We start from the raw sequence: 14,494 nt of genomic DNA on the forward strand, positions 1-14,494 counted from the left end.
ATTGTTGGTTTTTTTTAAAGGCACTCACTCTAGCCTAGGCTAACCTAGAACTCACTCTTTGGTTCCAGGCTGGCCTTGAAGTCAGCCATACTCCTACCTCTAATTCCCAAGTGATGGTATTAAAAGCATGTACCACCATATCCAGCAATGTGTATCTTTTTGAACCAAATCTTTGTTAATGAAAATATTCTGAAACATACATGAATAATTTACAATGGGGACATGCTCTAGAGTGCATGGCAGTCAGTGCACATTTATTTAACACGTTCTAACCAGCAGACACATGCCCTGTTCACCCTTTGGCTTTAACGAGGTCTGGTTGCAATTAAAACTGAAGTAAACCACTCCTGCCTTAAACCTTGCCTTGCTGTGTCTCAAACCCGGCAAGCTGTGCCATGGGACTTAAAGGCTCCTGGAACATACATGCCAAGTGTGACTAAAAGGCTCTGGGGCCTAATTCACACTGCAGGGCCTGTTGAGCCTCCGAGCTAAGTGTATGTGATTGTGCTGTCTCACAGACACACCCCGTGTGCTCTAACTTCCACAGCTTGTTTGGACCAGGCCTTCTCTCCGATGTCTTCTCAAGTCAGGTCCTGCTGACGAGACACCGTCTCTACAAGACTCCCCAGTGTCTAGCTGCTCACTCTGAAACACCTCCTTCTGAATGCACATAGCACATCTGTGTTCGCCTCTGACACAGCTGTTCGCATTTGCTTTGAGACGGGGCCTTGCCATGTAGCCCTGGCTGGCCTGGAACTTGCTACGTAGAACAGACTGGAGATCCTCCTGCCTCTGTCCTTGAGTACTGGGGTTGCAGGTGTGTGCTCTATCGTAGATCATCGTCTGTGTGTCCTTTCTTCCTAGAAAAGCGGCAGCTCCTCTCTCAAGCACACAACAGACAGAATATCCTTGTCCTGGAAGACAGCAGTAGAAAACCGCGCAGATCCTGTCCAAACTTGAAGGGCGCTGCCCAGTACACGACACCCTATCTCATGTCCCTCAGCTGAAAAGAATGCTTCCTGTGTGCCACAGGCAAAAGGCTCTAGACACTTTCCTCTGATCTTCAATCACACAAAATTTCAAAAAAGTACTGCCTGAAACCTTTCTCTGATACATAGATTGCTCAAGATTTTAAGGAAGAGTTATTTATGTCACTTAGTAAGGACAGTTGATGAAATGCCTATGAAAATGTACGTGTAAGTTAAGTCTTTCAAACTATGTTTGTTCTCTGTCCAGACACTCCTAGCAGAGCCAGTATTACGTTAAGAGGCACACAATTCCTAGGAGGTTGGCACATTCTTTTAAAACAAGTGAGAAACCAAGTCTTCAAGTGTAATGAACTTGTTTCCTTTAAGTTCACTATTACTTGTTATAGTTCAAATAAGATAAATATTTCCAGAATTAAGCTGGTCATGGTGGCCTACACTTGTAAGCCCAGCACTTAAAGGATAGGGGCAGGAAGATCAGGAGTTCAAGACTATCCTCAGCTACAAAAGCAAGTCTGAGGCCAGCCTGGGCTCCATGAAATCCTGTCTCAAAAACAATAACAACAACAACAACAAAAAACAACAAATTATCAGATCAATCTGAGAAGGTGGCAAGATTTTAATTTATCAGCTCAGAAAATACACCTGCGTATTCTATAAAAATTTTTTTCTCATAAAAAAATTTAAGGTGGGCGTGGTAGCAAATGCTTTTGATCCCAGCACTTGGGAGGCAGAGGTAGGAGGATAGCTTTGAGTTTGAGGCCACCCTGAGACTACATAGTGAATTCCAGGCCAGTCTGGACTAGAGTGAGAACCTATCTCAAAAAAAAATAGCCCAAAGTCTTAAATTTTCTAGTAAATTTGGGATTGAAATTTGTACCTTAAGCATTCTCATATGCAATATCACATGACTCACTGAGTGGGAAAAAGGCAAGCTGGAAGAGTACATGTTACCCACAAGCTTTTGTAGATAAAGCATTTGTGAAGCTGGGGGAGAAATTAATCATTCCTAACTTATGAATCCTCCCAAAAAATTTACTCAGCACCAGTTACACCCTCTTTAATCTGCTTTGAAAACACTCCAGAAACAATTTCCAAGGCTTGTACAGTTCCACCACAAAAAAGAAAACGCCTAGCTTTCCAGCTTTATGCCTTTACTTAAGAGGGTTGCTTAATTATTCTATAGTCAGAAATTAACTTCCCTGTCTGATTTTAAATTTTCAATAACTTTGTGATATAATTTAAACAGAGAAAACTAATACTCATGAAATTTTAATACTAGAAAAAAGTAAATCACAAATTAATTCACAGATAAGTGGAAAATTAATGGCCGAGTTTTCATTTATAAGAAAGTTTTCTAAGCCAGGCATCATGGTGCACACCCCTAATCCCAGCACTTGGGAGGCAGAGTTAGTAAAACTACTGTGATTTCGAGGTCACCCTGAGACTACATAGTGAATTCCATGTCAGCCTGAGCTAGAGTGAGACCCTTGAAAAAAAACAAAACAAAACAAAAACAAAAAACCAGAAAATTTTTGATAGCATTACTTGCTATATTATGACCAATTAATGTATCCTGAAACTATACTAATGAAATTGGCTAGCATTCTCTAAAAACCAAAAATAGACTAAAACACACTAGATTCTAGAGAGCATATGTTTTTTTTTAAATTTTGTCTTTTTTCCACTTCTTTCTGTGGAAGATATCAGAATTCTACATTAGTAAGGAAAGTGCCATTTCATAAAGCCTATGTTTCAGGAATATTTATCCATCCATTCATAAACCCAAATGTAAAACTATATTGCTACGTACCAAAGTCACAATATAAAACATATTTTTTACTAGAAAGGGTAATGAAAGTTTTAAGCTAGAGGATTACTAGTTCATTTCCACTCCCACAATATCATTCAACCTATGTAGTATTTTGAAATATCTTTAAGAATTGAGATGAAACTGGGTATGGTGGTGCATGGCTTTAATCCCAGAACTTGGGAGGCAGCAGTAGGAGGATCTTCATAAGTGTGAGGCTGGCCAGCCTGGAACTACTGAATGAGTTTCAGGTTAGTCTGAGCTAGAGTGAGACCATGCCTCAAAAAAAAAAAAAAAAGAATTGCGCTGGAGAGATGGCTCAGCAGTTAAGATGTCTGCCTGCAAAGCCCAACAACCTAGGTTAGATTCCCTAGTACCCATGATATGCAAGATGCACAAAGTGATGCATGTGTCTGGAGTTTGTCTGCAGTGACTAGAGGCCCTGGTGCACCCATTATCTCTCACTCACTCTCTCTTTCTCTGTCTTCCCTGAGGACAGATTTCTTTTACAGTAGCCTCAGTTATTATCTTACAATGTAGTATGGCAGCAATTTGGTAAGTCAGTATTTAGACAGGGAAAACATATTAGGGAGAAGCTCTATCATTAGCAGAAATCTATGAGCTATCTTAATCCTGCCAAAGACCAGAGGGTCACAATCCAGCAGGGAGTCACTTTGCTAACTCCACAGGTCATTTTTGCTCAGAAATCCAACATAAAACTATGTACCTCTCCCTGGTCACTTATCATTTCATTAACTCTTTGGAGGAGAGCCCCAGCACTTAGGCCAGACAAAAAGCAAAAAATGCAATAGTGAGGCCTGAGTTGTGAAGGGACACTATAGGGTATCCTGCCACAATCACCACAGCAGATCAAATTCTAGTCCCTGGCCAGTAGCATCAGAATAACCAGAGTAATTTGGAGGACAAAAGATACCCTGAAGCAGGACATGGTGGCTCACACCTTTAATCCCAGCACCCGGGAGGCAGAGGTAGGAGGATCGCCATGAGTTCAAAACAAGCCTGGGACTACAGAGTGAGTACCAGGTGAGCCTGGGCTAGAGTGATACCCTACCTTGAAAGCAAACAAACAAAAGAAAAAACATCCTGAGAATGTCTAGAAATACCGATTCAGAATCTGGAGGGATACAGCCTGGGGATACGATGCTTTCAAAAGTTCTTACGCAGTTGTATCATTCGTGTTTGAGAAAACCTCCTATAGACAGCATTCCAGGTTTAGCCTTCTTTGCATTGTCTTTCTGATTTTTCACAAGTAACCTCACAGCACCCGCCTCTCCCCCATTAATACCCCACAGCTAATCAGACTCTGATTCAGAGTCTACTTAGGGGGCTGGGGAGATGGCTCAGAGGTTAAAGACACTACCTGGCTTGCAAAACCCATTGCCCTGGGTTCAATTCCCCAGCCTCCACAGTAAGTCACAGGCACAGCTCAGGCACAAAGTGGCGCCTGTGTTTGGAGTTCATTTACAGCTGCAAGAGCTCCTGGTGTGTTCTCTCTTTAATAAAAAATACATTTAGGGGCTGGAGAGATGGCTTCGTGGTTAAGGTACTTGCCTGCAAAGCCTAAGGTCCCGTGTTTGACTCCCCAGATCCCACGTAAGCCAGATGCACAAGACACATGCACAAGGTCGCACATGTGCACAAGGTGGTGCCCCATCTGGAGTTCAATTGCAGTGGCTGAAGGCCTTGGAGCACCAATTTTCTCTTCCCCTCCCTCTCATAAAAAATACATTTAGAATCTTTCCATTTGCCTCTCCCTGCTCTGTTACTGTCCCATATAAACCAGCGCTATCTCTCAAGGTGGTGCTGATACAGACGCCCGGCTTCCCACCTTCAGCCAGTTCCCAGTATAGCAACCAATGTGACGGCTACAAGTTGTAACTACTCTGCCAAAATCTCCCATGGCGCTTCGTCTTCCTGAGAGAGTAGACCCTTACCTGCTCTAAGGGCCCGACACCCGAGGCTCATTTCTCGAATCAACTTCTGCCATTCTGTGCTTAGCCCCACTGGCCTTCTTTGCTACTCCTAGACTATATCAGTCATACTATTTCTGCCTTGGTAATGTTTGTTCTTTCTGCTATAAAAATCTCTTCTCTAGACATGAGCATGGCTAAATCAAACACCCCTTTAAGCTTTTATTGAAAGCTATTTTCTCAATGAAGTTTATCCAACCATTCCCATTTTCTCCTTCTTTCAGCATCCAGAGCTCCCATACTCTGCTATTTGCTTTCAAATACTTTTCATCTTCAGAATTATTGTGTTAAGTTACATTTTAAGAGAGAATTATATCCTTGAAGGCAAGGGTCACTGTGTATTTTATTCAGTCACAATGACCTACAACAGTGGCCGGCACACAACAAGCAATCAGAAGTGAGTGGAGAGTTAGTGAGACAAGGCAAAGCTCTGGAACTTTCTATCCATTCCCACTAGCCACAGCCATATCCAATCCCCAGCTAGGAATCAGAACCCCTACACAGCAGTCCCTTGGCAGCTGCTTCTCTTCACCAATCCCCTTACTGTAAGGAGGATGAGCAAAGCAATAGCCCAATGAGAACCTCAGATTTGCTTTTACACTTAAATCAAAGTAATTGTAAAATTAGAGCAAGATCTATAAATTAACTTCCTTATAATAAAGACATTTAAACACTGCTCAAAATATCAGAGAAAACCATTCTCGATGGATGTGGCAACCTGGTGCTTGGCAGTTGAAGACATCTGGAGCAAAAGAGCATTTTCCTGTCTCTTCAGCAATCAGGGCGTAGTCCACCTGGCTGAGGCCGCTCTCAGCTGGCAGGAACAAGTTCCAGAGGCCCTCTGCTTTGGCCATTTCCTGTCAAGACAATCAGCAAAAGCGGTCAGAACTGACCACGGCTCAAAGTGACTTATTCCTAAAAGATATCAGTGCTTATCCTTTTTTTTTTTTTCTTGTTTTGAAAAGTTGTATTTCTTTTCCATTTTATTTAAAATTTTTTTAAATGTTTTGTTTATTTTTATTATTTGAGAGCAACAGAAAGAGGCAGAGAGAGAGAGAGAGAGAGCGAGAATGAGCACACCAGGGTCTCCAGCCACTGCAAACGAACTCCAGATGTATGCGCCACCTTGTGCATCTGGCTTACGTGGGTACTGGAGAATCAAGCCTCAAACCCGGGTCCTTAGGCTTCATAGGCAAGCGCCTAACCGCTAAGCCATCTCTCCAGCCCTAAAAATTTTTGTAATGTTTTTTAAAAAACATTTTATTTATTTATTTGACAGAGAAAGAGGAGAGGAGAGAGAGAGAGAGAATGGATGTGCCAGGGCCTCTAGCCACTGCAAACGAACTCCAGATGTATGTGCCACCTTGTGCATCTGGCTAATGTGGGTCCTGGGAGTTGAACCTGGGTCCTTTGGCTTTGCAGGAAAACACCTTAAACGCTAAGCCATCCCTCTAGCATAACAGGTTATATTCTTTTACCCCATGGTCCCAGCTCCAGTTACCCCAAGGACCTTCCTCAGTGCAGTTAGTTCTCTGTGGGTTCCTGAAGGCCTCAATCAGTCCCTGTGGGTACTGGGGGACCATGCCTCAGGGTATTCCTACCCACTCTGTGGCTCTCACAGTCTTTTTGTTCACTATTCCACAATCTTCCCTGAGCCATGGCAGGCCTGTTGGAACTCTGATTTAGTGTTGAGTTCTTTGTAGCCTCTGGATTTCTGCTTTGATAATTCTGACTGATTACTGTATCTATTACTATCACCCTAGCACTGGTTGTCAGGCTAGCAGTAAGAGCAGTATTCATGTCCTGACTTCCTCTCAGTTTCTCCTGGGCCCTGGCAGATGTGGTAGTGGTGTCACCTCTTGTGCTGGGGAGTCAGCTGTCTTCTTTTCTTATCACCTTGTGCATCTGGCTTATGCCTTAACCACTAAGCCATCCCTCCAGCCCTCCTCTTTTCTTATCAATGTATCTGGGTTCTCCTCTATTTTCTCTGCCATCTGTAAAATAAAGCAGATTCTCCAAATAAGAGTGAGAGCAACTTGAGCTAAAGGGAGTTTGTAAATTTATTTGAGATTCCTCCCCCCCCTTTTTTTTTCAAGATGGGGTCTCTAGCCCAGGCTGACTTGGAATTCACCATGTAGTCTCAGGGTGGCCTTGAACTCATGGCACCCCACCTACCTCTGCCTCCCAAGTGCTGGGATCAAAGGCGTGTGCACCATGCCTGGCTTGTTCTACCTTTTCCTATATGTGTGAATGGTGATGGAATTGAACCTGGGCTGACAGGTTTTGTACGTGCTTATGCTTCTTGAAATTTAAAAACATTTGTGTTAAATCAACTGGTTCTAGTGCATTACAAATCAATACTTTAACCATGTAAGGAAGTCTTTTCCTCCAGGCTTCCTTAGGTTTGTCCAAAAGCTAAATTTACTTACTTACTAAAGCTTCTTATTAAATCAGAACATTATAAAGTGTCTCACATTTGAGCATAATTATGTCAAATACATCATGTCTTTCAGTTTCTTACATGTGTTACTGGTGAGATAAAATGAAGATTATGGGCTGGAGAGATGGCTTAGTGGTTAAGCGCTTGCCTGTGAAGCCTAAGGACCCCGGTTTGAGGCTCGGTTCCCCAGGTCCCACGTTAGCCAGATGCACAAGGGGGCGCACGCGTCTGGAGTTCGTTTGCAGTGGCTGAAAGCCCTGGCGCGCCCATTCTCTCTCTCTCTCCCTCTGTCTTTCTGTGTCTGTCGCTCTCAAATAAATAAATGTAAAAAAAAAATTTTTTTTAAAAAAAAAAAAAAGAAGATTAAATCCAAATATCTTGTTTTGTCCCCTTCGCCCTTGTTGAAGACAAACCCAGGGTTTTGTGCAAGCCAGACAGGCGCTCTTCCCTCAGCTACAACCGCCTCCACCTACCTCAATCTGACTTTACTCTCAGTTTAGAGATGGACGATAATGAGCAGTTCTGAGCTTACGCTTGTCTTTTCAGTTTTTTAAAAATATTTTTATTTATTTGACAGAGAAAGAGAGAGAGAGAGAGGGAAAGAGAATATGGGCACGCCAGGGCCTCCAGCCACTGCAGATGCATGCACCCCCCATTGTGCAACTGGCTAATGTGGGTCCTGGGGAATCGAACCTGGGTCCTTTGGCTTAGCAAGCAAATGCTTTAACTGCTAAGCCCTCCTTGCAACCCTTATGTTTGTTTCTTTAATAGCCCAAGAGTCTTTCTTCATCAAATACCACACACAGAATACCATATAGCCCAATTTACATAGTACAGATTTATTTATTTATTTATGTTTGGGAGAAAGGGTCTCTCACACTATATCCTGGCTGGCCTGGATTCACTATATGGCCCAGGTTAGTCTCCAACTACTTGCAGCCACCCTTGGGCCCCAGCCTTCCAAGTTCTGGGATTATTGATATGAGACATCACATCCTGCCTAGATTTGATTTTTCTTAACTTTATTTTAAAAATATTATTAGTGGGCTGGAGAGATGGCTTAGCGATTAAGCGCTTGCCTGTGAAGCCTAAGGACCCTGGTTCGAGGCTCGGTTCCCCAGGTCCCACGTTAGCCAGATGCACAAGGGGGTGCATGCGTCTGGAGTTCGTTTGCAGAGGCTGGAAGGCCTGGCGTGCCCATTCTCTCTCTCCCTCTATCTGTCTTTCTCTCTGTGTCTGTCGCTCTCAAATAAATAAATAAAAATAAAAATTAAAAAATATTATTAGTGAAGCATGAGTAACCCCACTTGTAATCCAGCACTGGGAAGGCAGAAGCAGAAGGATCCTCACAAGTTTGAAGCCAGCCTGGTGTACACTGGGAGTTCCAGGCCAGCCAGGGTTACACAGTGGGACTCTATCCCAAAAAGAGAAACAAAACCCACTCACTACTGACATAGCTCTCCCTTACCTATATCACAATAAAGTGACAACAATACAGAACTCAGGGGCTACAAAAACACTTATGTATGAGTTTTCCAGTGTGAAAGGTTTTACTTACCTTGAGTTTATCAATCACTAAAGGCTGTCTCCACTTCTCCACTGACTTCTCTTCTTGGGTGTAGTATTCTAATACCTCCTTATAATAATAGAAAAAAGTCCCTTAAGTTAATACATACAAAGCAAACAGTGTAATAAACTGCTAACAGCTAAGGTATTTTTAAATAGAGAAACTTTTCAGCTGATGCTAAACCAGTAATCTCAATCTCTCACTCACTCTCTGTACGTGTGTGTGTGTTTGAGTCAAGGGCTTTCTATGTAGCCCAGGCTAACCTGGAACTTACAACTCTCCCATATCACCCTCCTGAGTGCTGGAATTTTAGGTCACTATGCCTGGCTGGTGGCTAGTACTATATTTTTTTCTCTTTTTGGGTGTGTGTGTGTCCCGTGAACAGTCATGCAGAGGTCAGAGGAGAACACTGAGTGTACTCCTCCTAGAATCATCTACATTGTATTCTTGGGCCTGGAGTTCGTTTGCAGCTGCTGACGGCTCTGGCATGCCCATTCTGTCTCTATCTTGCCTCTTTCTTTCCTTCTCTCTCAAAAAAGTAAAATCTTTTTTTTTTTTTTTAAAGAAAGAACAATAAAGCCAGAACAAGTAAAACTGTAGGATATCAAAGAGAAAGGCAACCTCTTAGGGAAACGTGGGAAATAAAGCAAGATATATGATAATTACTTAAGATTGGGAGCTGACTCCCCACAATAACAAGTAAAGCCAAAAATCAATGAGAGAATGTCTTAAATTAATGAGAAGTATCTGCCAACCATGGTGGCACACACCTGTACCCCAATACTTGGGAGGCTGAGGCAGGTTTGTGAGTTCAAGGCTAGTCTGAGCTATTACATAGCAAGACCTTGCCTCACAATACGACACAACAGAACACAACACTACCTTTCAAGAATCAGGACAAGGGTGGAGAGATGGCTTAGGGGTTAAGGCGTTTGCCTGCAAAGTCAAAGGATCCCGGTTCAACTCTCCAGGACCCACATAAGCCAGATGCACAAGGGGGCACACACGTCTGGAGTTCCTTTGTTGTGCCGTGCCTGGAGGCCCTGGTGCGCCCATTTTGTCCCTCTCTCTCTCTCTCTCTCAAATAAATAAATAAAATTTTAAAAAAAGAATCAGGACAAAATAAAAGCACTACAATTAGGGAAGAAGTTCTCAGGAGGGAGCGTGGAGGGAGGAGTGAGAAAAAAGAGAGGGGAGAGAGAGAGACAGAGAGGAGGAGGAGAAAAAGGAGGAATGGAGGGAAGACAATGAGGCAGATAGCAAATAGGTACTCAAGGGCCTCTAGCCCCTGGAAATGAACTCCAGATGCGTGTGCCACCTTGTGCATCTGGCTCCATGTGAGAACCGGGGAATTGAACTTGGGCTAGCAGGCTTTGCAAGTAAACACTTTTAACCACTGAGCCACTGAGATATACTTATATTTAATATAAATGTTTATAGCATCTCTGTACCTACAACTTCAGCACACAGGCTAATACAATGACTGGATTCAAGGCTGTAAGGGTGGTTGAAATTCTTCATGCATATTATCAAATTACTTAACAAAAATGTTCCATTAAAATACAGTGTTATAAGCAGCGGCCCTGGTGTTCCCTTCCTCAAGGCATGCCTGCTCCAGGATATTGCTGTGTTTGGTAAAAACTCCAAGGAGCAAAGCGCTGCACTTTCAAAAGCACCACGATAAAGAACTCTTGCCATTTCTGTCAGGAAGTCGGTTAAATCGGAAGATTTCCTGTTTGGGTTGTTTATCATTCCTATCCCCCATACTGCCACAAAAATAGTCAACGCCATTGTGTTTGGTAATAAATATATTGCGCAATACATTTACAATTTCCTCGGCGCTTGACTATCTCTTCATGGTACTACTGCTCTGGGAAATTAAATCATGCCAGTGTTTACGTAGTTATTTAATGCTGCATATTCGGAACCCTACCTATTTAGAGAATGGAAAATGCACTGTGTTATACCAGGATTAAGAATAAAATACTCCATAGAAGGAAGAAAACTAAATTCTTAATCCTGGTGTGGTGGTGTACCCCTACAGTCGCAGCTGCATGGGAAGCTGAGGCAGGAGGATCAGTAAGCCCAGGAATTAGACATGTTGGCTAACATAGCAAGACCCTGGCTTAAAAACTACGCTGGTGTGAGCCGGGCATGGTGGCTCACCCCTTTAATCCCAGCACTTGGGAGGCAGAGGTAGGAGGATCGCCATGAGTTTGAGGACACCCTGAGACTCCATAGTGAATCCAGGTCAGCCTGAGCTAGAGTGAGACCCTACCTATAAACAACAACAACAACAACAACAACAACAAAAACCTACGCTGGTGGAAGACAAAAGCAGAAAGGCAGAGGAGCCAAGATGGCCGAACAGAGGCGTATTCAGCGTGTCTCTGCCCCACAGAAGAGGCAGAACAAAGGGGAACTATATTCTGAAGCACTGCAGCGAGGAGGTAAACTATGAGCAAGGAAATGAGGGGACCCCCTAAGTAGCACCAAGAATCTGAAAACGTAGAAAATGTGCTGGTGTGTGGTCAGCCTTGGCAAATTCCACCATCAACACGCCACTTCCTGACCTATTATCTGATGTACTATTTGGAGCACAGAATCTTCAATCTGACTCCACACATAATTTCATAATTTAACCCTAAGCCTGATAGAAATAGTCAGCAGTTCATGGCTGCCCCCAGCACAAAAGCGAGGCCCCGTTGTCACTGTGTGACAAGCGTGCTCACAGCACATCCTGCTGCTGCTTCCTGCTCTGGGTGCCCTTTTGGGATCTCTTATCAGTCTGAATAGGAAGGACTGGCTTTTAGAGTTTTCAGGCATAATGGGCTACGTTCTCACTTCATGCTCCAAAAGATCACGGAAAGGGCTCAGCAGCGACAGCATTTGCTGTGCCAGCATGAGAGCCCGGGGCATCCAGAATTTGATCCTTAGCTCCCACATAAAGAGCTGGGCATGGCCATGTGTGCCACAACTCCAGTCCTGTGCAGGGGAAGGGACCAGAGAATTGCTGAGGCTCATTGGCCAATCTAACCAAAATGACAGGTCCAGGTTCAGTGAGAGTTTCCTTTGCAAAGGAAAGAATTCAAAGGAACAATAGAGAACACCTTGTGTTTTCCTCTGGTCTCTGCATGCATGTGCACAAGGCACAGGTATCTGCACACACACATGCATATACTACACACATATACATCAAACATACTGTGCTCTCCCAATGTCATTAACATAGTTCCATCAAGGTTAATTTTCTTCATTATAGAAAGTTCGAGAAGCATATAAAATATAAAGAAGTCATCCAGAATCTTAGTGTAAAGACACATCACACTAAAGTATTGGTGTAGCATATGATATCATCATATATATACACATTTGTAGTCTCACTATAGCCCAGACTGACCTCGAAGTTACTTGTCTCAGGCTGGCCTTGATCTCACAACAATCCTTCTACCTCTGCCTCCAGAGTACTGAGACTATAAATTTGGGCCACCATACCCAGCTCTTTGTTTTGTTACAATTTTGAATAGAATTATGTTTTCCCCCTTTATTTTGAGAATAGTGATTTTTTTTCCACTCATAATTTTAAAATGGTTTTTATAAATTTTTTGTTCATTTTTATTTATTTATTTGAGTGTGACAGAGAGAGAGAGAGAATGGGTGCGCCAAGGCCTCCAGCCACTGCAAATGAACTCCAGATGCGTGCACCCCCTTGTGCATCTGGCTAACATGGATCCTGGGAAGTTGAGCCTCGAACCGGGGTGCTTAGGCTTAACCGCTAAGCCATCTCTGCAGCCCCCACTCATAATTTTAGAAGACTATATTCCACAGCCAGGGATTAGCATTTCTAAGACCATTCTATGGGACAAAATATTTTTTATAAATGTTGGATAAGGTTTTTTTTTTTGGTTTGTTTGTTTTTCAAGGTAGGGTCTCACTCTGGCCCAGGCTGACCTGGAATTCACTATGCAGTCTCAGGGTGGCCTTGAACTCATAGTGATCCTCCTATCTCAGCCTCTTGAGTACTGGAATTAAAGGTGTGTGCCACCAGGCCTGGCTTTGGTGTAAGTTTTTTTTTTTTTTTAAATAATTTTTTGGTTATTTTTATTTATTTGAGAGCATCAGAGAGAGAAAGAGGCAGATAGATAGAGGAAGAGAGAATGGACGCGCCAGGGCCTCCAGCCACTGCAAACGAACTCCAGACGCGTGCGCCCCCTTGTGCATCTGGCTAACGTGGGACCTGGGGAACCGAGCCTCAAACCGGGGTCCTTAGGCTTCACAGGCAAGCGCTTAACCGCTAAGCCATCTCTCCAGCCCCTGGTGTAAGTTTTTAAAGGAAGAAAAAGATGCATGATCAGATATGTGCAGGTGCCAGATATGAATGGTGTGCAAAAAAAGAAAGTGTGACTTTCTGCAACAGAAAACCTACACGACGTTCTCTTTAAATCTATAGGCTGAAGCCAGGCATGGTGGTGTACCCCTTTAATCCCAGCACTCAGGAGGGCAAGGTAGGATTGTTGTGAGTTTGAGGCCATCCTGAAACTACATAGTGAATTATAGGTTAGCCTGAGCTAGAGTGAGACCCTACCTCAAAAATAAATAAATAAAATCTATGACCTACTTTTTAAATATTTTATTTTTATTTACTTATTTGAGAGAGGAAAGGAGGCAGAGTGTGAGAGAGAGAATGGGCGTACCAGGACTTCTAGCCACTGCAAACAAACTCCAGATGTATGAGCCACCTTGTGCATCTGGCTTATGTGGGGTCTGGAGAACTGAACTGAAGTCCTTAGGCTTTGAAGGCAAGTGCCTTAACCACTAAGCCATCTCTTCAGCCCCTATGAGCTGCTTTTTAAAGATCCAGTAACAATTTATTTAACTGTGCATTCTGTACATGATATTTTACATTCTTTAAAATTTTAACTACTGGCAGTTTTTATACATGTATTTTGATTATATTCACCCCCTTACCTTATCTTGCCCCTTACTCCATTATTCTTCCCAACTAGTCCCACTTCTACTTCGAGCATGTCCTTTGTTAAAGATTAGACACTGGGTTTAGCTAGGGTTGCTTGCTCCAGCACGGGCGAACAGCTATTTACAGAAGCACAGGCGACTTACCAGTGGTCACACACTGAAGAAATGTCTCTTCCTCCCCCAGCACTGTTTTTACTTATACTTTTTTTTTCCTTTTTTCATGAATTCTCTGAATACATTTTACTAGGTACATGACACAAGTTTGGGGGGTCACCACCTAGCCCGTGCCCCTCTCTTTTGTGCTGCAGGTCCTCTGGCATGCCTGCTTGCAGTCACCCTGAGAGAACAAACCTACCTGGCTTCCCCTGCCAGTCCCAGCCTGTCCTTGGAATAATGGGCTGGCTGTAAACAGACAGGCTTGATTTCAGGCTGAGGACGTGGGAATCAGGCAGGTGACAGGCAAGCTGGGGTCTCCATCTAATAGCGCAACCACACAGCCACCATCCAAACACCCCAGCAAAATACAGGGGCTCTGACTAGTCCATTCACCTTTCTACTGAAGCTGGCCTCTATGCAGCAGATCAAGTTGTATTTATTTATTTTTGTTTATTTTTTTTAATTTGTTTGTTTTATTTGATTTGTTTAGTGCCGCCATAGCCTTCTGTTAGGGGCAGGAACCAATGTACGTAAAGCTAAGGCAGCCCAACCCCGCAGCTCACTAGCCTT

The 14,494-nt window shown here is 43.3% G+C and overlaps 1 protein-coding gene across 1 annotated transcript in view; it reads right to left on the bottom strand.

Moving 5' to 3' along the window:
- The window catches only part of Acad11 (acyl-CoA dehydrogenase family member 11), a 76,617-nt gene that overhangs the window by 35,294 nt on the left and 26,829 nt on the right, over positions 1-14,494 (bottom strand). The window contains exons 10-11 of the mRNA XM_004664330.2: positions 8,786-8,863; positions 5,506-5,644 (exon numbers count right to left, since the gene is read on the bottom strand). Coding sequence (XP_004664387.2) covers positions 5,506-5,644; positions 8,786-8,863 — 217 coding nt within the window. The remainder of the gene's footprint in view (positions 1-5,505; positions 5,645-8,785; positions 8,864-14,494) is intronic.

This window comes from Jaculus jaculus, chromosome 17, assembly GCF_020740685.1.
Source record: "Jaculus jaculus isolate mJacJac1 chromosome 17, mJacJac1.mat.Y.cur, whole genome shotgun sequence".
Taxonomy (NCBI): domain Eukaryota; kingdom Metazoa; phylum Chordata; class Mammalia; order Rodentia; family Dipodidae; genus Jaculus; species Jaculus jaculus.